Genomic DNA, 21,900 nt, shown 5'->3' with positions numbered 1-21,900 from the left:
GATCCAGAGCAACAAAGCAGCTGATTGACTACCTCGCTGTGCTTCCACCGACAGTATTACACACATCCAGTTTGCTCTGGCTCTTGGTGCACCAAGTTCACGGCTGATTGTCCTGCAAATTGTCAAGGGCATAATTGGCGAACATTGATAAATTTCGACTCGGATGTACATTTATGAGACATGGTACAGCAATTTCAAGGTAAGATTTGGAAAAGCTGAGAATTATTTTCTGTTTCAGCTAGAGCTACTTTGTACTCGCCATCTATTTGCTAACTAAGCTTGTCGCGTTCTCATTTAAGAATGACCGACTTAGCTACTCAGATGTCATGTTTACATCCCGGATAGGTAGCTAACGATTTGAGTACAGCAACAGTCAGCCAAAAATACTTAAAAAACATAATGTCTCTTTGTGTCTGATCTTTCAATTTTACTAACAGGCTAGTGATGCTACAGTTCCATATTCTACTACTAGGACCGCCGCTAGCTAGCTTTGCTAGCTAATACTATCGTATCACATCATGCATGAATGATATTCATAACAATACTAGCTACACTAGTGAGAAAGACCTATTGTTATGAGAAGAGTGGTTTGGATAGCAGTGTTTTACACCACCAGCTAGTACAGTAGTGCTTCTAGTTAGGTAGGTTCGACTCAATCTCTCTGTATCTTTCCATATTAATCTTACACAGCTAGGTCTGAATGATATATTGTCATCAACGTCTAGTATCCTTGGCAAAGAGAAATGAGAAAATAGCTGGGCTTCATTGATCAGTACTATCAGGTTGATGCAGGGTAGCTAGTAGGCTACCTTGGGATGAAGCAATCTGTCAAGCCACGCTGATGATGCAAGCACAAGTTATATGGTCACATCCACGTTGCCGTGCCGAACCATAATACGACATGACGGGTCAAATACTCCAGCTAACTTGTTATTGTCTGATTCGTCACCTCCCATCTGTCACTAATGTCCGACTTCTCTTTTGACCTGCTTAGCCCAGACATCTCTGAGCTTGTGAAACGGATTAACCTACTAACCCCTCATGGATGAACATGATAATATTTTGTCAGCAGTCAGTCCACACAAACCTAGGAACCATATTCACTTTCCAAGAAAAAACTATTATCTGCAAGTAGAAACATTGCAGGTACTGATAACTTAAGAGTGCAACTGATAGCGTTCATGACCGGTGAGTTGGCATGCTTCTTTACAAACCTTTCAAAGCCTTTCACAATACTTCTGTTGCTCATTCATGCACTCTGAACTGTTACTGAACTTCACAGAAAACTAGTTTTCCATTTTACTTTTAATTCTCTCACCAGTGATGCAGGGTCAGTCAGTAAAACAATTTAATGTACCTTTATAATGATGTAATAATTTATATAATTTTGTATTATATAATCCATAATAAAACGTATGTTTTTTGCAGTCAAACGAAAAATGAATCACAATTGTACAGTCAAAGTCAACATGATAGATCCTGACTTGCCACAAACAGTAAACAGCGCTAGTTACAATAAAATGCTAAACGCAGTGGTTAGGTTATCACGTTTAGGAATACTTGACAGTCATTGTTATGGTTGGTGGGACCGTTGAGCGGTAAGTGGGATTTACATTGAATTTATATTCAATAAGGTTTGAAAAGGCTTCGTAGGCCTGATACTGACTCCAGGACGGTTTACTCATTTGTTGGTGTGATTCAAGGTGCTAGGCAACTTGAGCGGGTTTCAGGTGGGCTATTTGAGTCATGGGCTTGGCATTACTGGCTTATCATAACCAGTGTGGGCACAAACACCCAGCTCAGCTGTTGTTTTCTGTCTTCTTCTAACAAGTCACCCCATGTCTGTTGGCACTGTCGGTCAATGACCGTTTGTAAACTCAATCCACAATTCCAGTCACATTTCACTCCTCAATGTGTGTCACCAACTAGATGGGATTACCACAAAAGAACAATGCCTCAGAGCTTGAATTGGGGGAGAATTTTGGCAATAAGTAAAGTCCTGCTGCCAGCTTGCACTTGTTATTCATCCGAGATGATCCTTTCTTTTTTCTGATACGCACACACGCACACAGACACACACACACACACACACACACACACACACACTCCATGCTAAGGGTATCCCGTCAAATCACCACAAGTTTCTCTCAGTGTCTGACCTACTTTGCTAACTAATGAGAATCACAAGCCATTTTCTCTTATTAATTACATTAGGATTGCCTTCCCAAGCATTTTGGACTGCACAACCAATATATAAGGTTTGTACATCTTCCCAATACCAATTGCATTGAATAGATATTTCTTTAGTGTCACTGTTCTAATGCTCACGTGGAAGAAATTGCTGTGTGTCTCCTAGAAGTGTAGCTATCAGTTCAGGTTCTGGGTTTATAAGAATTACACAACAAGCTGATTAGAGCTAGACTAACGCACACCTCGACAAGAACAAGGACCGGTTCAGACACAATTGTTGTAGCAAAGTCTTTCTGAGCCATAAAGGTCAGGGGTTGGAATGAATAGAGAAAAACTAAGATTACATGCTGCGAAACAGATGTCAAGTTAAGGCAGGTATGACATCAATGCAAATGACAGGTTACAGCAGGAACACATTGCCTAGAATTGTACAATAGGATATAAACAAATAATGAGGCCTAGCTGATCTACTGATAGTGTTAAACTTAAGCACATAGGAAATCCTTGTTTTCATCCCCACTCTCCCAAGCCTTGTAAACCAACCCGGGGCAACAAATCAACGTAACCGTCTAAACTGAACAAACAGTTGACTTAATAACCATCCCAAACGCTTGAAAAAAGACCGTGCTGTCAGAGTATCTCGGCCCAATGCAAGCAAGGCATGTGTGAGCACAAAGCCTGGCCATACAGCAGTGATGATGACTCAGGGTAAAAGTCCTGACTATGGGCTTTTATGATACTGCATCTCATGTCGCCTCAAGGTTGGCCACAGTGCTGAGTGCATTGGGCTGCTGCAGGACCACTGGATCTGGTAAAGAACGTCGATGATCTGGTTAGGCTGCAGACTGTCTGGTTAGGCTTCAGAGACGTAGTAGGGAAGTGTAATTAGGGATGTGTGAAATGTAGCCTTGCTACTTTGCTGTTTGCTAAAGTCTTGTTGTTTCCTTCTTAGTAAACAGAAACATGTAGTGTAAAGTATTCTATTTGTAGTTGCGTAGTTGTTGTAGTTGTTTTTTGTATTGCACTGTATCCTGTTTACTGAATTCAAGAATCAAAGTTGTGAAAGTAGTTCAGGGTCTCTTAAATGAGCCTAGGCTGGCTTTCATTTTGTCCCTAAAAGGGCAGAGTTGTTATCAAATAACTCCCAAAAACCCCTGTTGTATCTCTCTCTCTCTCTCTCTCTCTCTCTCTCTCTCTCTCTCTCTCTCTCTCTCTCTCTCCCTCGCTCTCTCGCTCTCTCTTTACCATCACTCCTCCATTCCCCCTCTGATCAAACCGGTTCACTCCAACTTGCCTCCTCTTCCTCCCCGGCTCAGAACAGCTGCAGGACCCGGGTCATGTGTGTGTGAACGTGTGAGAGCACGTGTGTGTGTGTGCCTGTGTGCGTAGCCTATAATCCGACACCCGAGGGGAAAGAGGGCTCTTGCCCGTAGGTCAGCAAATCAGCTCAGTTGACGCCACACACAGGGGTCAGGACGGACGTGTTTGGAACAGTCTTTCCACATGACCGTCTTAGCCCGCTCGGCCTTTGTAACTGAGCCCCGAGTCCTCTGCCATCTCTGTTCCCATAACACGAGCTGCTCCGTCTTCCACAGCCACAACCTTGAACCTGGCTGGAGCCTGTCGTTTAGGAAGTTTGGATACTAACTTGACATAAATAGCCTACATTGTGGACTTGATAGGCCACAAGGTCATGTTGCTCCGCCTTGTGATGGCCCCTAACTGTGGAGGTCAATGTTGTTCTTGTGGTCGTCAGCATGCATGATGCATTCCCCCCTTGCCACTGTCAGGTCAGTATTCTGCCAGGAAGAGATAAACGTCCACAGTGATGCTGTGGCTTCTTGTTTCCCATCCCAGCCTGTACTGGCTGATCTCACCGGCTGAGCCCAGAGTTTGGTGATCGCTGAAAGAATGTGACCTTAGTCAACATCACACATGCGTGTCGTCTATTCAAAAAACTTTTTTTTTTAAAAGGGCTTGTAATACCAGGCCTTTGAATGTATCCTGTCGCTCTGACTATAAGCTGAGGGGAAAACAATTGGCTACTTTTTTATTTATTTGGCTGACACACTTTTTACGCTCGTGCTTCAGCATAATCTAACTTGATCCAGTATTTCTATTGAGCTGCTATATGTTCACTCGTGATTACGCTCAGACCCCAGTGAGGGGCACTTAGGTATGTGAGAATGTCCCGCCCAGATTAGGCACTGAAACAGTACATTTGTCAGCTGATTTTTGTGTTGTTTCTGGTTCTGACCTTCCCGCAGTCTTGATGAAATGATCATATGTTGAGCAACTGTTCTGAATAGACCTAAATGCCATGCTCCACAAAAAAAGTTCAATTATGTCTACTGTTTATGTACTGCCCATGGCGCCTTTAGCCAAATAGCTTAAATGTATTGCTGCTTTTGCGATTCTTGACCTTCTTTGTGATTCTTTGTCATATGTATTTGTAATATCATGCCTACTATGTAATTGTTATGTAAGAATAATGTAAGAATCCTGTTGTCTGGAATGACCTTGTGTAAGACTGTCCACTTTATAAATAGAAGACTTTGACTTGACCTGTGTTTCAGCCCTGTGGGGCAGAGCGGAAGTGAAAACCTGTGAGTGATGCTTTGCTCCTCTGTCAGACTCCTAGCTGGTGTGTGATCTGAAGGCAGGAGATGGACGTGTCGGTCTGCTTGGGGCCAGACAACCTGCTCCAGGTCAACAATGGAGACCAAGGAGGGAGTCGCTGGAAACATCCCAACGACGACTCGGTAAAACTGAACTGTGTTTTTTTTTTTGGGGGGAGGGGGGAGTTAGGGTTGGGGGGGGTTAGCCTCAGGTTAGGGTTAGCCTCAGGTTAGGGTTAGCCTCTATAAGACGAGGCCCGTTTAAAACATGGTTTCAATGTCTTTTGAGAAACAGTTGTTGGTGTCAAGTAATTTTTTTGTTACAACGCGTGTGTGTATGTGTGTGCGTGTGTGTGTGACCAGGAACGGAGCTCCAGCCCCTCAGTGCTGCGCTGTGTGACCAGCACATGGAAGGAGGGCCTGCTCAACAGAAAGAGACCTTTTGTGGGCCGCTGCTGCCACTCCTGCACCCCCCAGAGCCAAGTAAGTCCACACACGTAGGACGACGTCACTATATGCTCCCAGCACATGTTTGCAATCCCGCCATAATACTGATGACCGTGATCATTTTGGTCTCTGCGATCGTTTCATCTCTAATTCTCTTTCGTTAAGCAACTTTTCCAACCCCATACATGGCCAGAATGTTCCAGCCCCTGTATTCCCAGTGTATAGTGGTGTGTAGTTTAACGTTCCACTCTCTTCCAGGAGAGACTCTTCAACCCCAGTATCCCTTCTCTGGGACTGCGTAATGTGATTTATATCAACGAGACCCACACAAGGTAAACCAAAATCAATAACGTGAATACATTCACTGTTCAATTTGAATAATATATGCTTTCAATGTAGCCAATGCCGACACATTTTCCTATTGCTAAAGTTGCTGAACCCAAGTGACCTCAGATTGTCACATCTGTGAGATCAGCTGTGGTACTACAGTGAATCGACACCAGATGAACCAGTTTTACCAGCAATCAGTCGATTCACCAGATCACCTCAGGGCAAATTAATTCTTTACTGACAAGCAGACAAAACTAGAATGCATCTTCAAAGCTGGGAGGGAGCTGTACTGGTTGATTGATCATTCAGTTCCATGTCAAAAGAATTCTCAGTAACCCTGCTCATGTCCAAACAGACCTTGGTCACATATTTGACGTTTTGGGTGTACAGATGTATGAGCTCAGCATTGCTTAGAAATTTCCCTTGGAAAGGTTGCACCACCTAGTTTGAAAGTGCATTTCAACTACTATTTAACCGAGGTCACTTTTCCTGTTTACAAAAACTCACTAGAGGGTATCTACCAGGAGAATTAGGGTTACGTTGGTGCATCTTTGTGAAACAGTGGAAACCTTAAGAATGAATAATTAACAGTGTTTGTTAGTGGACACCGGCCTGGATCAGGTGACTGTATTCAGTGGTCCAAGTTGCCATTAGCTGCTCTACAACCAACCATGAAATATAAATATGCTCATGTCTACTGTAAATAAGAGCCGTATCTATTGTGGAATCTGGGGAACTTAAAAATCTCTATAAAACCTGGAGGTGAGATGCTTCTGACATGAGTTTTACATGACTATTAGGTTGTTTTTTTCTTAATTGTTTGGAATGATTGACCTTTTGTAGACTTTGTTCACTGAAAACAAAATCAACAAATAAAGATGACATTGCTAGCTTGTGTTTTTTTTAATTTTTTTTACTTTAGGGGTTTATTTACTGTAGGGGTTGGAATTCCTTTATCAAGTCATCTGTTATTGCAAGGCCACTAGAACTGTATTTCTGGGCCTGTGTGTGTGTCCACCTCGACCTGAGGTTGTGTTGCGTTCTCTCCGGCCATGCAGACACCGTGGCTGGCTGGCCCGCAGGCTCAGCTATGTGCTGTTTGTCCTTGAGAGGGATGTCCAAAAGGACATGTTTGCCAGGAACGTTGTGGACAACGTTCTCAACAACAGCAGGTAAACCTTCACCGACCTGCAAGGGAAAGAGATGGATGGTGCCAGTTGCAGGGAGGGAAACGAGCGTAGGAGAAAGACGGAGAGAGGAGAGGAGGGGAGGGATGAGAGTGGGAGGGGTGGATATGGATGGGCGGTTGAGAGATGGAGGGGAAGTGGATGGAATGGGTTGAGGGAGATGGAAAGGTGAGGGGGTCGATGGAGGGAGGAGCAATATTGATTGATGATAGCAAGAGAAATGCAGGGGGAGAAGGAAGGAGGAGGTGATATGGAAGGGGAGAGGCAGACAGAGGGGGAAGGTAAATGTGTGCATGCAGACATCTTCCACCAACATACAGTTGGCTACCGGTTTATCATGGACCAGACCTTTAATAATGCTTCAAAATAATGCAAGTATCGTGACAGAATACTTTCTAACAAACATGGAATTCCCTTGAAATAAGAGTGTCTCTTTGAATAGGCTGTCGTAAAATGGCCTTTGACGAACTGCAATAACCCCGAATCCCCAAATAAGCCACTTTGCAGATAAGGGACTGCTGAGCAAAGAGTAAATGAACTCTACTGTAACCCAGGGTGGAGAGCGCCATCGTAGAGGTGGCTACAGACTCCGACCCCGCGGCCAGCGAGCCTGGGCAGGAGTACAAGGCCGTCAGCAAGGTGAGGAGAAAAGCCAGAGGGTTCCTCCAGGAGATGGTGGCCAACATCTCACCAGCCTTCATCAGGTAAAAAAAAAAAAAAAAAGCACCGCCGAACCTTCAAATCCTGCCACACTCTGAAACTCATTTTACTGCCTGAATGGGGGGTCCTACAGCGGTATCTGGCATGTGTTTAAAGTGAGAAATACTCCAAACTCATTTGGCCAGCTCGCTTGTTTGGGAAGTTGTAAATGGCAGCTAAGCGAGCTAACTAGCGAGCTAACTCGGTGGTTGTCGGCCGTCCTTCAGGATGACAGGATGGGTGCTCCTCAAACTCTTCAACGGATTTTTCTGGAGCATTCAGATTCATAAAGGCCAGCTGGAGATGGTTAAGAAGGCTGCAACAGAGGTCAGAGAAGCATCTTCACCCTAACCCCGAACAGAAAACCATACACATGTTTGCAGTATAGTTGAGACGTCCAAACGTAGCTCAGTTGAAGCCGGTGTGTTGGCATGGAGGTTCACGGTGTCGGATCTGTCCTTGTGTCTGCAGCACAACGCTCCTCTGGTCTTCCTCCCCGTGCACAAGTCCCACATCGACTATCTGCTCATCACCTTCATCCTCTTCTGCCACAACATCAAAGCTCCCCACATCGCCGCCGGCAACAACCTCAACATTCCCATCTTCAGGTGAATGACACACAACAAGGGAACCTGTTGTTGATGCAGCTCTTTTTTGGGTTCGATTTTGTACCTGCTAGTGATTAGATGAGTAGTTCATGATGTGGTTTCAGTTGTTGGGGACGAAGTATGTCAGGAAATACACGGTTGAAGGCCCTTTCAAAGACTTGGCCTTCGTTTCCAGGTAGCTTTGTGCATACCTAAACAAAAGACTATGGCTCTGTCTATTATATTTGTTCGCTTCAGTGAATGAAAAGACTTTGATGCTTTTGCTGGGACTCGTCAATAACAAGGGAGTATAAACTAATTTGCCGTCTTTTGTTATTTGCAGTACACTGATTCGTAAACTTGGAGGATTCTTCATCCGGCGAAAACTCGATGAGACAAGAGATGGAAAGAAAGATGTTTTGTACAGATCCTTGCTACATGCTGTAAGTGTATGGAACTGTATTATTCAGCCACTAGCCCCTGTTTCATAATTGGTGGTTAGTCTTACATACTGCAGAGAAAGGAGTCTGTGAGACTGGAAAGGGAGACTTCAGTCACTGTGGTGTCTGTGGCACGTGTGTGAGAGCGTGCATGTGTGTGAGAGCGTGCACGTGTGTGAGAGCGTGCACGTGCTTGATTGCATAAATATTATGAGTGGGGGACCTCCTGGGTTGAAACTCAGTGCTATGATCTCAGCTTTCATGTTCTCCGCAGTGTTCTCTCTATGTGAACATAGAAAGCCTTGCCTATGAGCTGTTATCTGTCTCCTGAGTGTTTGAGAGTTATATAACGAGATTAAGAACATGATATATTTGAATGTAAGGGCCTGGAGACTGAGGATCAGCATCAGTTTCTATTCCACTTGGATAGAGATCATCCGGATTTAGTTCATGGACAGAATTGACCGTTTTTTCTAGGTTATGTGGCTATTCATGCTTTTTAGACATCAGCAGTTAAGTTTCACCCTATCTAAGAGATCTGACCAGTTGGACTGCTGCAGCTGTGAAATCTGCAGCTGTGAAATCCTTTTTTCGTAGAACATCATGCCTTCAGCATTGTGTGACAAGAGGGGTTAGCGAAGGCCATTGTTACTGCTTGTGACACTAAGTGATGACTCACTTCACAACCGTAGCTTGAGCTGTCAAATCCCCTGCTCCTCCCTCTCTCTCTCTCCCTCTCTCTCTCTCCCTCTCTCTCTCTCTCTCTCTCTCTCTCTCTCTCTCTCTCTCTATCTCTATCTCTATCTCTCTCCCTCCCTCTATCTCTCTCTCTCTCTCTCTCTCTGTCTACTCCAGCTCTTTAGCTGTCAGTCACTGCCCCTCACTAATGGTGCGTTGAAGCGTGTGTAGAGGCGAGAGAGGCAGAGGCAGTTGTGTCCATGTCACCCATGGCCTGGTCTGGAGCAGTGACATGTCTCAGCGGGCAGGGGGGGTGCTTCATAATGCACGGGTATCCTATATCCTCTACCACAGTAGTTATTATAAACATAATGAATTATACATGACGCTGGGAATATTCCCAATTGCAGCACACACATTTGACTTAAAGACCACTCCGTCCTATTGGCGTCATAAGTTAACGGAAGAAAGGCAGCAGCTGTTGTCAATTCATGCGATTAAGTTAGGCCGTATCCTCTACTGCAGTGGTTCTCAACCCTGTCCTCAGGGATCCCCTGTCCTGCATGTTTTAGATGTTTCCCTGCTCCAACACACCTGATTCAAATGCATGTTTGTTACCAGGCTTCTACAGAGCTAAATAACGACCCTTTTATTGGAATCAGGTGTGTTGGAGCAGGGAAACATCTCAAACATGCAGGACAGGGGGTCCCTGAGGACAGGGTTGAGAACCACTGCTCTTATTGAAACCAATGGCCTGGTTGTGATGCCCTAACCCAGCGGTTCTCAAACCTTTCCCCTGGCGACCCCCCAAAATTCTGTGACTGGTGGAAACATGGGGGAAACCGGAAAAGCTGTTATCCGCTCTGGCTCCATCTTGGAAAACATGGGCTGCCGTTGCTGACAATACATTTATTCCCCCCCTCCCAGTAACCCCTTAACCAATGATATGTGCTTTGAGCTCAAGTTGTCATGAGTATCTGGCTGTTTTCAGAAATAAAATCGGTGATTGGACGGCAAAGATATTAAGGGGAATTTTGGGAATTTTATTTTCCATATTTGAATTGTCCGGCAGGAATCATCTCGCCTCCGAACATTTTTAACGACCCCCCCCCCCCCCCCGAAAACCTTTCGCGACCCCCACTTTGAGAACCGCTGCCCTAACCCATTAGACCTCAATTGAATGCAATTTAAAGAGATGGATGGGGAGTTTAAGTGAAAGAGGAATACATATTTCACAACTCCCTCAAAATGCCACAGGGGGTCTATTTGGAGCCGAAGCTTATCTCTTCGAAAGCCTTCACAATCTTTCCAACAGCTGATACTAAGAAAGGAGAGCGAGGGTGTATTTTCAGCAACTACCAAGACACAAAATGGCCTGCATGGCTGGTGCTGAGTGTTGGGGCAAACCGGATCCATGTTCTAAAACCATGATAGAGCATCGCTCTTCCAGAAACCCTCAGCTGCCTGCTACCTTACCTTGATGCACACTGAATGGGTGAAATGACATGGTCCACCTTTAGCTATTAGCATTCCCCTTTATTCTCTAGAGCTACAATGCTGTAAGCATTTCACATCACCTATTATATGACAGTAGTCTTCTGGAAAGAACTACAACTCTGTAGTCTGGCATTGGTAGCATCTTGCTAATGAAGAGAGTAAACAAGGAAAATATTAATTTTGCTAAAGCAGTAGCAACCAATTTTCCTGAGAGCAGTAGATCTTTTTTCCCGTTTTCCTTTTTTTGGTTTGTGTGTGATATGTGGTTACTCCCCTCGTCTGCGTGGCTGTCTTTTCATCCGTCTCTTTGTCCTTTTGCTTCTCTTCTTGCCCCTATTCACCCTGTTTTGACTCTCTCTCTCTCTCTCTCTCTCTCTCTCTCACACTCTCTCTCACTCTCACTCTCTCACCCCCTCCCTCTCCGCCCCCTCCTCCAGTACACGGAGGAGCTGCTTCGCCAGCAGCAGTTCCTGGAGGTCTACCTGGAGGGCACGCGCTCACGCAGCGGCAAGACGTCCCCGGCGCGCGCCGGCATGCTCTCCATCGTGGTGGACACGCTGTGCACCGGTGCCATCCCCGACCTGCTGGTGGTGCCCGTGGGCATCTCTTACGACCGCATCCTGGAGGGCAACTACAACAGCGAGCAGCTGGTACGGTTCATGGCTGAGGGAGGGCTGCTTGATGAGGGTCCGGGTGGGGGGCACCGGGTCGAGTTTGGAGCGGGGGGAGGGGGGACACCGGTGGTGGGACGATGAGACTGCACTTTTGCTTTGGGACGTGTGCAAAACGCTTTCTAACGGCATCTCCCCCCTCCCGGTTGTTCAGGGAAAGCCCAAGAAGAACGAGAGTCTGTGGGGCGTGGCGTGCGGCGTGTTCCGCATGCTGAGGAAGAACTACGGCTGCGTCCGGGTCGACTTCACCCAACCCTTCTCCCTGAAGGTGAGGGCGCTCGCAGCCCCCTCCCTTCTGTGGACCACTCGCTGCTACCTCACTCTGCCAGCTAACCAGTGCCATGCACATGGCCTTTGCATCACTCGCATTCTGTTGCTATTCAGTTACACAACATCATTGCCTTGACAATGATGTTCCCAAAGTAGCTGCAGTAGGAACTTACCAATGTCCCAAATGAATACTGTAACCAGTCGAAATGTTCTATTCCATTCCAGCGTGTGCTGTAACGTGTTGTTGTTCGCCTCTCCCAGGAGTACCTGGACACCCAGAGAAGTCGTCACGTCCCTCCCCTCCTGTCCCTGGAGCAAAGCCTGCTGCCCACCATCATCTCAGCTCAGTAGGTGGAACGCAGACACGCGGCTCTCTCGCGCAGCACGTTGAAGGGTTCAACGGAACACGTTGAACCCTTCACCCCCTCAACCTGTCCCCCCCGACACACACACACACTTGCCGCAGAGAGCCCACTTTGTGTAACAGTATCCTTCTTTCTCCCACACGTGCACACACACACATGTACGCACACATACCATGTGTAACAAACTCCAGTTCCCATTTCAGCCAACTACTTTTGAACTATTTCGCTAATGATCATACATTATTAATTGCACAATTATACAATGAATGCCTAGCCACATGAGGCAACGCCAGTTTGCTGTTGATATTTGATATTTGGCTTACGGTGCCAAATGTAAGCGCATACATACACACACCTCTCCCTGGAATAAGCCCCAGAAGCCCTCTGCACTCGATCAACATCTCCCACTGTGCTCCCTGCATGGTCTCTCTGCAGTCTCCTGCTGCCGTGTCAACAAGATACACTTTCCCCCACATTTTACACATGTTTATTCTTACTTCAAATTGTAAACATTTGAATCAGCGAAAAGAGGTTATGGGGCGGAATGATCTCTTTCTGGTCTTTGGTATGTTTCCTGGATCAAAGTGCCTGAATGTCAGGGATTTTTATTGGGGTTTCATTAGAAGTAAGAAAATGTATATTAAAAAGCATGTCGGACGCGTGACACTCCCAGTGTTGGCGCGTGCTGTGTGTAACGAGAGTGTTGACTCTGCTGCTCCGCCCTGTGTCCAGGCCCGACCCGGCCGTGTCCAACGGCGAGGAGGACGAGGACGAGGAACAGCTCAACTCCAGAGACCTGGCCGACGAGCCGTGGAGGAGAAAGGTCATCGCCAACCTGGCCAAGCACGTGCTCTTCAGTAAGACCCACGCACGAGCATGCCCATGCTAGCACGGAGTCTGTGAGCACACACCATGCCGTCAGGGAATGCATTCAGTTCCAGCTCACGTGCTGCTTTGCTCGAGTCGTTATCACCGTCAGTGGGCTACCCCTCGGACTCTCCCACATCCCCGTGTTCTTGCGTCTGCTCTCGACTTAAAGCCTTCGCTTGGCACTTGCCACGCTTAACCAAAAACATCATTTCCCCACAGACGGCGGTTCTCATTTGTAAGCACAACCAGCATCATTGAGCTTTGTCCAGTGCTCTGACGACCGAGCGCTTCTCCCCGTTAGTTCATTCAACTGCATTCTCCCCCCACGAGCCCTATTCACGTCAGCCAATGGCATGCTCTCCTGGGAGATGGCCTGTTGTTTGTGAGCCAATCACAGTGAGGGGAGGACAGAGGAGCAGGTTAGGGGTGGAATTGCAGTATCAGTGGCACTGCTTGTAAATGTTTTACGCCCAGACTGACATTGTAGTCAAGGATGAACTGCTAAAGACACGCTGATTGCTTGATCGGACTGCATTGTGTTTCTGAAGTCGTACATTTAGTCACGCGGAGACACCCTGTGTGTGCCGGACCTGCCGGTCACTCTCAGCCAGTCTCCTTCCACCTGCATCCTGGCACCTATCAGGGCTCAGTCTTACATGAAGCACCCTTATATACCGGATCAAATAGTATTGGTCTAGTCATCAGACACCTGTCAAGATTGTGTTTTTGCTTTTTGAACACAGATAATGACTGATTCTCATCTTGTGACTCTTGGGATTTGAAGTGTCAAGTCATCACTCTCCATGTGTCCCTGTGTGTGTGTGTGTGTGTGTGTGTGTGTGTGTGTGTGTGTGTACCCCCTTGGCTGTCCTCACAGCGGCAAACAAGTCATCAGCGATCATGTCAACACACATCGTGGCCTGTCTGCTCCTGTACCGACACAGACAGGTAATCTACCCCCTCCGCTCACGCTCACACTCACCCCCCTTCTGCCCTTTCACTGTCCAAGGGAGCCAAATGACAGTAACCACTGGATCAAAGCAATGGATTGCGCTCTCTCTCTCTCTCTCTCTCTCTCTCTCTCTCGCTCTCTCGCTCTCTCGCTCTCTCGCTCTCTCTCGCTCTCTCTCGCTCTCTCTCGCTCTCTCGCTCTCTCTCTCTCTCTCTCTCTCTCTCTCTCTCTCTCTCTCTCTCTCGCTCTCTCGCTCTCTCGCTCTCTCGCTCTCTCGCTCTCTCTCTCTCTCTCTCTCTCTCTCTCTCTCTCTCTCGCTCTCTCGCTCTCTCGCTCTGTCTCACCTCCCTCCTTCCCTTCCACTCACTCATGCACTATCCAACAGTGCCCTCTACAGGCACAGATTAGGAAGTGTATGTTAAGTTGTTAACCAGTAGTTGTATCCCCCTTTTTGGGTTGAGTTGTGCAGTTAGAGTAGCCTTCCAGGCGAGGGAGAGGAGAAGAATGCATTTGTGTTTTACACTGTGTGTTATGTCAGCTCTCAAGAGGTTTCATCCTTATCATCTGAACAGAAACTTGAAATCTGAAATGACAGAAAATGGATCTTCTCTCCCGCCAGGGCGTGCCGCTGTCCAAGCTGGTGGAAGACTTCTTCAACATGAAGGAGGAGATCCTGTCACGGGACTTCGACCTGGGCTTCTCCGGGAACTCTGAGGACGTGGTCATGCACGCGCTCCATCTCCTAGGCAACTGCGTCAACGTCACCAGCACCAACCGCAACACCGAGTTCACCATCGCGCCAAACTGCACGGTGCAATCTCTGTTCGAGCTCAACTTTTACAGCAACGGCCTCTTCCACGTCTTCATAGCGGACGCCATCATAGGTAGCTAACCACGACGACCCCGCGGGTGTCGAAGGCCTTACACGACTAAGGCCTCGCTTATCTCATGTCATCGTGATGTTGACTCTTTTGCAGACAAGAGTAGATATCAAATGATGTGTCCACTACTATGCTAAGTAGCTAGCGTAAGCGTGATACTGAGGGCATACCGTACATGTACATTGGCTGATAACGTGGTGAAAGGCCAGAGAGGAATGCCCTACACCAGACCAGGCTGGATGGTTGACACCAGACCCATGAGGGCTCCCCCCGATCACCGTCACGCTTGTACGTCCAAGCTGGATGATCAGAACTCCTGCTCTGCTCACCTGGTCTGACACCTCCCCGCCCGTCGGGCGTTTCTCCTCCCAGCATGCAGTTCTCTGGCGCTGCAGCGTGAGCAGGCGATGGAGGCGGAGGCGGGGCAGCAGGGCCGGCCCAACAGGCTCCTCCTCAGCCAGGAGAGGCTGATCCGCAAGGCCGCCAGCCTCTCCCACTTCCTCACCAACGAAGTGATGGTTGCACCGGTCAGTGATAGGCGCTCTTGCCCAGCATCCATCCAATCACACCACCTCGGCGCATTCACCTCACCGCTACACCCCACTATGACGCTATGTGCAGAGTCTGTCCGCACCAGTTCTTCCGTGCATAGACCTCTGCAAGAAAAGTGGTCGTTTTACCTTGTTCTCAATCCGAAAGATTAATATTTACAGACTTATTTACAGCGAGGGTCTGTGGCTTGTTCTGTAGAGTGGGATTCCATTACTTTAATGTTCACCCATAACTTATTATGGATTGTTATGATGCTATATGATCGAATACAACAGTTAGTCTGCTCTGTTGGAGTGAAAGGGGTTCAACCTCATATTTCATTAAATACAGGGAAAGACATCCATTTGAATGTGGAGCTGTGCGGTTTTGCTTGTGGACGTGTGACCTTATCTAACCTCTGTCCCCTAGCCCTGTCAGACCATCTACCAAGTCTTCCACGACGCTGTCTGCCGTCTGATCCAGTATGGAGTGCTGCACGTGGCTGAGGTGAGATGGACTCGAGCTCTGCACCTCTCAACCCAGACGTGTTGTCAAAACACCATGCATCCTTTAGCCGTGTGTTCGCATGACAAACCGTTGCACCACACTAGAAAGCTGAAGAATAACATTTATTTTCATTCTATTTAAGGACTTACTTAGGTCTTAAGAGTTTCTCGGAGCTGGCCCAAAGATGGCCTCAAATATATGAGTGTGCAAATGATTAAACTAACTGTGTGGATGCATGTGCACTTTCTTGTGTGGTCAGGAGGACCAAGAGGAGCTGAGTCCAAGCCCCACAGAGGACTGGCCAAAGAAGTTTCCGGAGCCCCTGTCCTGGAGGAGTGACGAGGAGGATGAGGATAGTGACTTTGGAGAGGAGCAAAGGGACCGCTACCTCAAGGTCTGAGTTCTGCACAGTCCTTTACTGTTCGTCTCAGCAGCTGTGGTGACACCGACAGATGACAGACGCAGTCGTGTTCTGTAGGGGTTCTATATTGGTGAAACAACCAAAACAAATTCCCCTATGGTTTAAAGGAAGATGGGAAACTGAACAATGTATTAGCATGAACCCAATAATGCCAATACAATTAGAATTCCAGTTATTTGACTCTATGGGTTAAATTAGAGCAAGAAGAATTAAATCAGTTACAAGGCAAACATGTTACAAAATGAAGGTTAACTCTTACCTACACTACCATGTTTATTGTAAACCAGAGATAGAAAGCAAGAGGTGAGCAAGGAGTAGGACAAGGGAGAACTGAGGAGAAAGGTCTCAGGAGATGAAGAATCCACAGAACAAGGAATTACAATTCCCCTTATACACAAGACCAACCAATCAGACCAAATCTTGAATGGGGTGTGAGAGCCATCAAGTTGAGACAGTCCAGAAACTCCAGAGACATGAGAGGTGGGGCCAGGTTGACTCCCACTCTTACAGTTCTAAGAAAGCAAATGTGAATTTCCCCAATTTAACAAACGCCCTCTAAACCACAAATGTTTCCTATTTCCTTTCTAGTAATCAGGATCAGAGTTTTGGTATGGGTCATAAATACCACACTATTGCCTTCGAATTGACATTTGTGGGGCTTCTATTTAAAATGAATACTTTTTTCTATTTAAGCCCATGTCCATACTGGAGAAACACTGTTGTTTCTGGCGCAGTACTATATCGTACAGTATACACGAGCCGAGCTTGAATGAATGTGGAGCCAGCATGGATGCTAACTGCAAGCAAACAAAATGATGGAGGCAGAAAGATTACCCAAAAGGATGCCAGTCTCTTGACTGTAGTGTATCATCCTTGACTCCTTTGTGGTGTTTCACTCCCGCATCTCAGGTGAGCATGTCGCCGGAGCACCAGGAGTTCTTTGTCTTCCTGCAGCATCTGGTCAGCCCTGTGCTTGAGGCCTACAGCGGGGCGGCCATCTTTGTCCACAGCCTGAGCCAGCCAATGGCTGAGTCGGAATACACACAGCAGCTGTTCCGATACTTGCTAACTCGCACTGAGAAGGGCATAGCCGCGTACGGTCAGTTAGCAGTCGCTTTTTTGTCTTATTGTTTTGTCTTTTTATATATATTTTTTTTTACAGGAATTTGGTTGAAGATTATTATTATTTTAATGTTAGCTCTACATGAGCGTTTCTCTGTCTCATTTTTGACCTCTCCTTTCCAAAGGTGAAAGCGCAACGCACTACCTCGTGAAGAACACAGTACGGACATTTAAAGAACTTGGGGTGAGCTCATTTATGACCCATGTTTTAACATGGTTTTAGAACTGTGCCCAATCCAACACAGAGATGCACGACACACAATCAGTTGGAATGTCCACTGCTGATCCCTGATTTGCCAGAATCTTACAGTACATACATAGTTTGTACCTACTCAGCATGTTACTTCAGTTTCTGTTGTCTTAACCATTGACCCTACCGTGCAATTTAGAATCTGATCCGTTGTGAGAGGAAACGAGTTTGTAATGGGTCTCTTCCTGTCTTGAATTGATTGGTGGCAGGTCCTGAGGGAGAGGCGGGAGAATCGCGTGTCATATTTGGAACTGAGCAGTACCTTCCTATCTCAGGCCAATCGGAACAAGCTCCTGCAGTACATCCTTGGTTTCACCCTGCTGTGACCTCTGATCTCCAGCTAACCTGCTGACCTTGCCCCTGGCTCCACCCACACAAGTACTCCCCTCAAGGGCTTTTACTGGCTAGTTCTAAACAATCAGAGGTGCTACTCTTTGGAAATCTTTACCAGGAAGTGCCTTCATGAAAAATCGCTAACCTTTTGTGGTTAACAAGACGAGACTTGAAGTCGGTCTTCCTTTTCCAGTCAACACCCCTCCTAACACGAATAGAACTGCACCCCTCCAAACATGTATAGAACTCTGCAGCTAGTGAAAGTCATAACTGCACATAGACGGCAATGGGGAGAAAAAAAATGAAGAAAATGATACCTCTTCATTAACCGTCATTGTACTTTGTGTCCTTTATTTGCCAGTGAAAGCCCTAGATATGTTTTTGTTTTGTTGTTTTGGTCTTTTAACTGTAGGTATAACATTTCTTATAACAATAACAACAGTCCTGTAAATTAATGTCATATTACAACAAAAAAGCTGCCTTTAATATAAGCAAGCAAAAACAAAACGGTACTAATATAGAATTGCATTAAAACACAATGGTCAACAGAGGTATTTTGCTGACTAATTTGTACCAGAATGCTATTAAAATAATTGCTTGCTTCCTTAAATGGCTACTCTAATGAAATACACACAAAAAAATGAAGCGGAAGTGGGCCTATCAGAAGCTCTGTTGTGACCTTCAAACTTTTTATAGCTGACAGTTACTGGAACTCAAGTTTAGGAGCCACTCTGTTTTCCCTCTAGATTTGGCAAACAGGTTGTCACCTAGAAAGTTAGGATAAACCACTTGAACATGTTACATATGTAACCAAATTCAGCTCACATTCACTACCAACTAACTCACAATGATAACAATATTACAGATCGTGTACTAATGAGAAATTCTGCCATGCTAAAGTTTGCATGTTGAAGAAGATGACTCAATATGGAAAAAATGTTGGGATCAGAAAATGCTTGCGGTCAGTCTGCATTCTATTTCACCAGCCTAGTATGTTCATCTGGAGTGTTTTGTAATTGAGTTGACTGACTAAATTAGTGTCTTTTTATTTTATTTTATAGAGCATCAAGGGTTGATTTCCAACTCATCTGAATTCATATGCAAACATAGGCTCATTTAACATTATTAGTTTACAATTGGAAGCTCTGATACCACAGATCCAGAATTTTCATTGGAAAGTACTAGAGAATGCATTATATGTGGATGTCTTTAAGGATACCTAGTTTCACATACAATAGAGGTTGTGTACCACATGGTCTAAAACATACAGTTGTAACAGTTTTAGTGTTGGAAAAAAATTAAGACCATAAACATTACTAGCTAGCTATACTGGAGATCTAGGGTAGAGTAGAACATGAAGCACTAGCAAATTGTACTGCATTTCTAAATGTGTGTTACTGTAAGAGGGATAAGAGGAGTAATTTTGTTTAATCAACATCTACATGAATGTCACTCTGTGGAGGACATTTTGAAACTCAAGGTCATGCAATGCTGAGGTCAACACATTAGACTAACACCAGAACAAACGGATACGATGGTATGTGCGATTGGTATTATAATGATGGACTTGAGGGTATTTGAGGATTGCTTTTTCCCTAACTGTGTTTGGGGTTCAAAATGCCACCCATGTCCACTTAAACTTAAACGTAAACGAGCCTTTCATAGATTTTTTTTATGTTGGTTTTGGAGTTTCTTACTGTGGACAATGTCTAGATTGGGTACAAAATATTTGTGTATGTACTTATTCATGAGACTGTGCTGTTGAATATATTTCATAGCGTACATTTTAGGCGTATGGTTTCCTTCACATGTTTAAGACCGCTGAATATGTTTTAGACCTGTGGTGGGGTAGATTGAGTCGTATGATCTTACAGTATATGACTGGTATGGACATGATATTCTTCATTAGCTATACAAAGTGTCTGGAGGTAAAGATTGAGCCTTGATCTTTATTGAACAAACGTACAGGGTTGTGGAACCTTTAAGGTTTGAAGGTGAAGGGTGATATCCTCTAGTGATTGGTTGTGGTTTACGCTTGTAAAAACTGCTGTAGAGATCTATGCTGCTCGAGCAAGTTGAACAGGATATCACCTGTCTCCTACTTCCCATTTGTACATCCTACCTACTGGGTATTACACCCTCATTTTCTTCTTGGAAGTCTTTCAGTCTACATTGACCATGGACGTGTACGGTCTGTTTGGAAGCTTCTGGAACGCATGTCTTGCCAGTGCTGTGGGTCTGGGTACGTAGGAGCAGTAAGGTGTAACTTGGATGTTGTCTTATTCAGGTCTGGATGCCTTCCAGACAATGTAGCCACCTCATTGGTTCACACTCCCAAGTGAACGATGATGTCATCTGATGGTGTGACCAACGCGTAAAGTGAGAAGGGAAAGGAGGTGGAGAGTTGTGGTGTCTGAGGGAGATGATGGAGCAGTGGACGTTGTGTTTGACATGTAATGTATCACAGCACTGGTTTGTTTAGTGGGGTCGCATTGATTATGAAAGATCACACTGAATTTTGTGACGATTGATGCAAAATGTGCAACTGTGCTCAGTTGTAGACCCTGTTTTTGGAATTGCACATGATTTATAATTTCGGTGCTCTGCAAGGGCTCCGTGACATATTCTTTATATTATTTCATTTATTTAAATACATTGGCGTTGCTTTACTAAGCATTACGCTGAGGTAAAAGAGCCTATGCAGTTTTGACCCATATTTAATTTGTGGTTTTGAGGTAAAACACTGAATTGTTGGGATCTGTTTAATTTAGGAATTAAATTATTGGTGATTGGCATTATGTAAAATTTGGATACATTATTTAAAATGATTAAGGAAGATGGCATTGATTCCATGGAATTAGACTTTAGGGGTTGATATTTTGCTTGTGGGAAAACATGCAGCACCATACTTGAGGCATAAAGAACTACAATGTGACATCATAAAGCATATGTGTTTATAAATGGGCGTTTCAAAACGTACTGAGGTAGGAACATAGAAGGGAGCATACACTTAGCTCTTGGTCAAAATCTCGACAAAAGAAGATTGACACGACATGGTATGTTGAAGAAATGATTTATGTAAGTTACAACTTGGTGCACACTATCAAAATCGAAACACATTCACGGAGTTGCTCGCGTTATCTACTCTGTCATCTGCTGTAGCTTCTTTAAAGTATTGAAAGCAATACCCAGTTTCTGGATGGTACTTAGAGGCCCCCCTGAGTTACTGAGGTAGCAATCTGAGGCTTCAAGCACTGACTGTATCCACAGGACGCCTTCACATCAGCTGTTAATTGTAGAATAAAAACAAATGCAAGTGTGTAAATACTTAATTTGGAGAAAAACTCAACAAAATAACTTGATTCTGTAGAGAACAAAGCAGAGTTTGCTACTTGAATGTACCTTTCCCCAAAATAGTGAGCGGTATATCGTAAGATTCTCAAAGAAGCAGCGCACAAACCTTACTTATTACTCATCTAGACGGTATTTGTATTTTTGTCCTTCTTCCATGTGTAATTGTCTCTTTTTACAAGTGAAACAATGCAGGCACACATGAACTTTGCTTTGTAGCACTAAGACAATAAATGAATCCTGTATCCTCTGAACAGGATGCCTTTTTAATGCACTGTAGTTTCTTTTTGTTTGTGTGTGTGTAGGTGTTTTGCATGTTAGCTAAGGCCCATGTAGCATGATGGATAAAACAACTAGCAGTTAGTCCAAAAGTGATTTTCTTTCTTTGGAGAAACACTTCAGCAGACACCAGCTACTGAACATGATTGTCACTCTTCTTATTTGACTCCTTCCATAGAATGAAAAAAATGTCCAAGCACAGTTGTCATGCAATTTTTGTTTTTGTTTTAAAATAAATTAATGATGGATTAACAATTCCGCCTTGGCCATCTTCAGTTTTGTGAAACGTTCAATGAGTCCAAGTACATGACTACATTTTGTAATTGTTTTATATGCTGTGTTATGTTATTGTTGACTGATTGTATCTATTACTGCCCACAAACATGACATTAGTAAGCACATGGTCTGTATGTAATAAATGCTT

General features: G+C 45.2%; 1 protein-coding gene across 2 annotated transcripts; it reads left to right on the top strand.

The window, feature by feature from the left end:
- Positions 1–41: 41 nt before the first annotated feature.
- Positions 42–21,734, top strand: gpam (glycerol-3-phosphate acyltransferase, mitochondrial). Of its 2 annotated transcripts, none has more exons than XM_084669932.1 (21): positions 42–199; positions 4,824–4,952; positions 5,172–5,291; positions 5,514–5,587; positions 6,644–6,757; positions 7,327–7,476; positions 7,699–7,798; positions 7,943–8,079; positions 8,402–8,501; positions 11,111–11,323; positions 11,499–11,612; positions 11,876–11,961; positions 12,712–12,836; positions 13,727–13,797; positions 14,421–14,685; positions 15,055–15,209; positions 15,643–15,720; positions 15,980–16,114; positions 17,051–17,240; positions 17,389–17,447; positions 17,723–21,734. In XM_084669932.1, the coding sequence occupies exons 2-21, from the start codon at positions 4,857–4,859 to the stop codon at positions 17,837–17,839; spliced, it is 2,499 nt and encodes an 832-aa protein (XP_084526058.1). In that variant the 5' UTR covers positions 42–199; positions 4,824–4,856; the 3' UTR covers positions 17,840–21,734. The 2 variants fall into 2 exon arrangements, with proteins under 2 accessions (XP_084526058.1, XP_084526059.1); XM_084669933.1 differs by lacking the exon at positions 42–199 and adding an exon at positions 887–1,188.
- The last annotated feature ends 166 nt before the right edge of the window (positions 21,735–21,900 follow it).

The sequence above is a fragment of the Hypomesus nipponensis genome, chromosome 13 (genome assembly GCF_054491055.1).
Source record: "Hypomesus nipponensis isolate SF chromosome 13, ASM5449105v1, whole genome shotgun sequence".
Lineage (NCBI taxonomy): Eukaryota > Metazoa > Chordata > Actinopteri > Osmeriformes > Osmeridae > Hypomesus > Hypomesus nipponensis.
The sequence above is the reverse complement of the archived record's forward strand: the minus strand, read 5'-3'. Positions and strand labels throughout refer to the sequence as shown.

What these genes read in the sequence shown, in the direction of transcription:
- gpam (XM_084669932.1), top strand. Translation starts at nt 4,857, where the DNA reads ATGGACGTGTCGGTCTGCTTGGGGCCAGACAACCTGCTCCAGGTCAAC. An exon ending in CATAGCGGACGCCATCATAG is followed by an intron (nt 14,686 to 15,054) that starts GTAGCTAACCAC and finishes TTCTCCTCCCAG; the next exon opens with CATGCAGTTCTCTGGCGCTG. An exon ending in GAAGGGCATAGCCGCGTACG is followed by an intron (nt 17,241 to 17,388) that starts GTCAGTTAGCAG and finishes TCCTTTCCAAAG; the next exon opens with GTGAAAGCGCAACGCACTAC.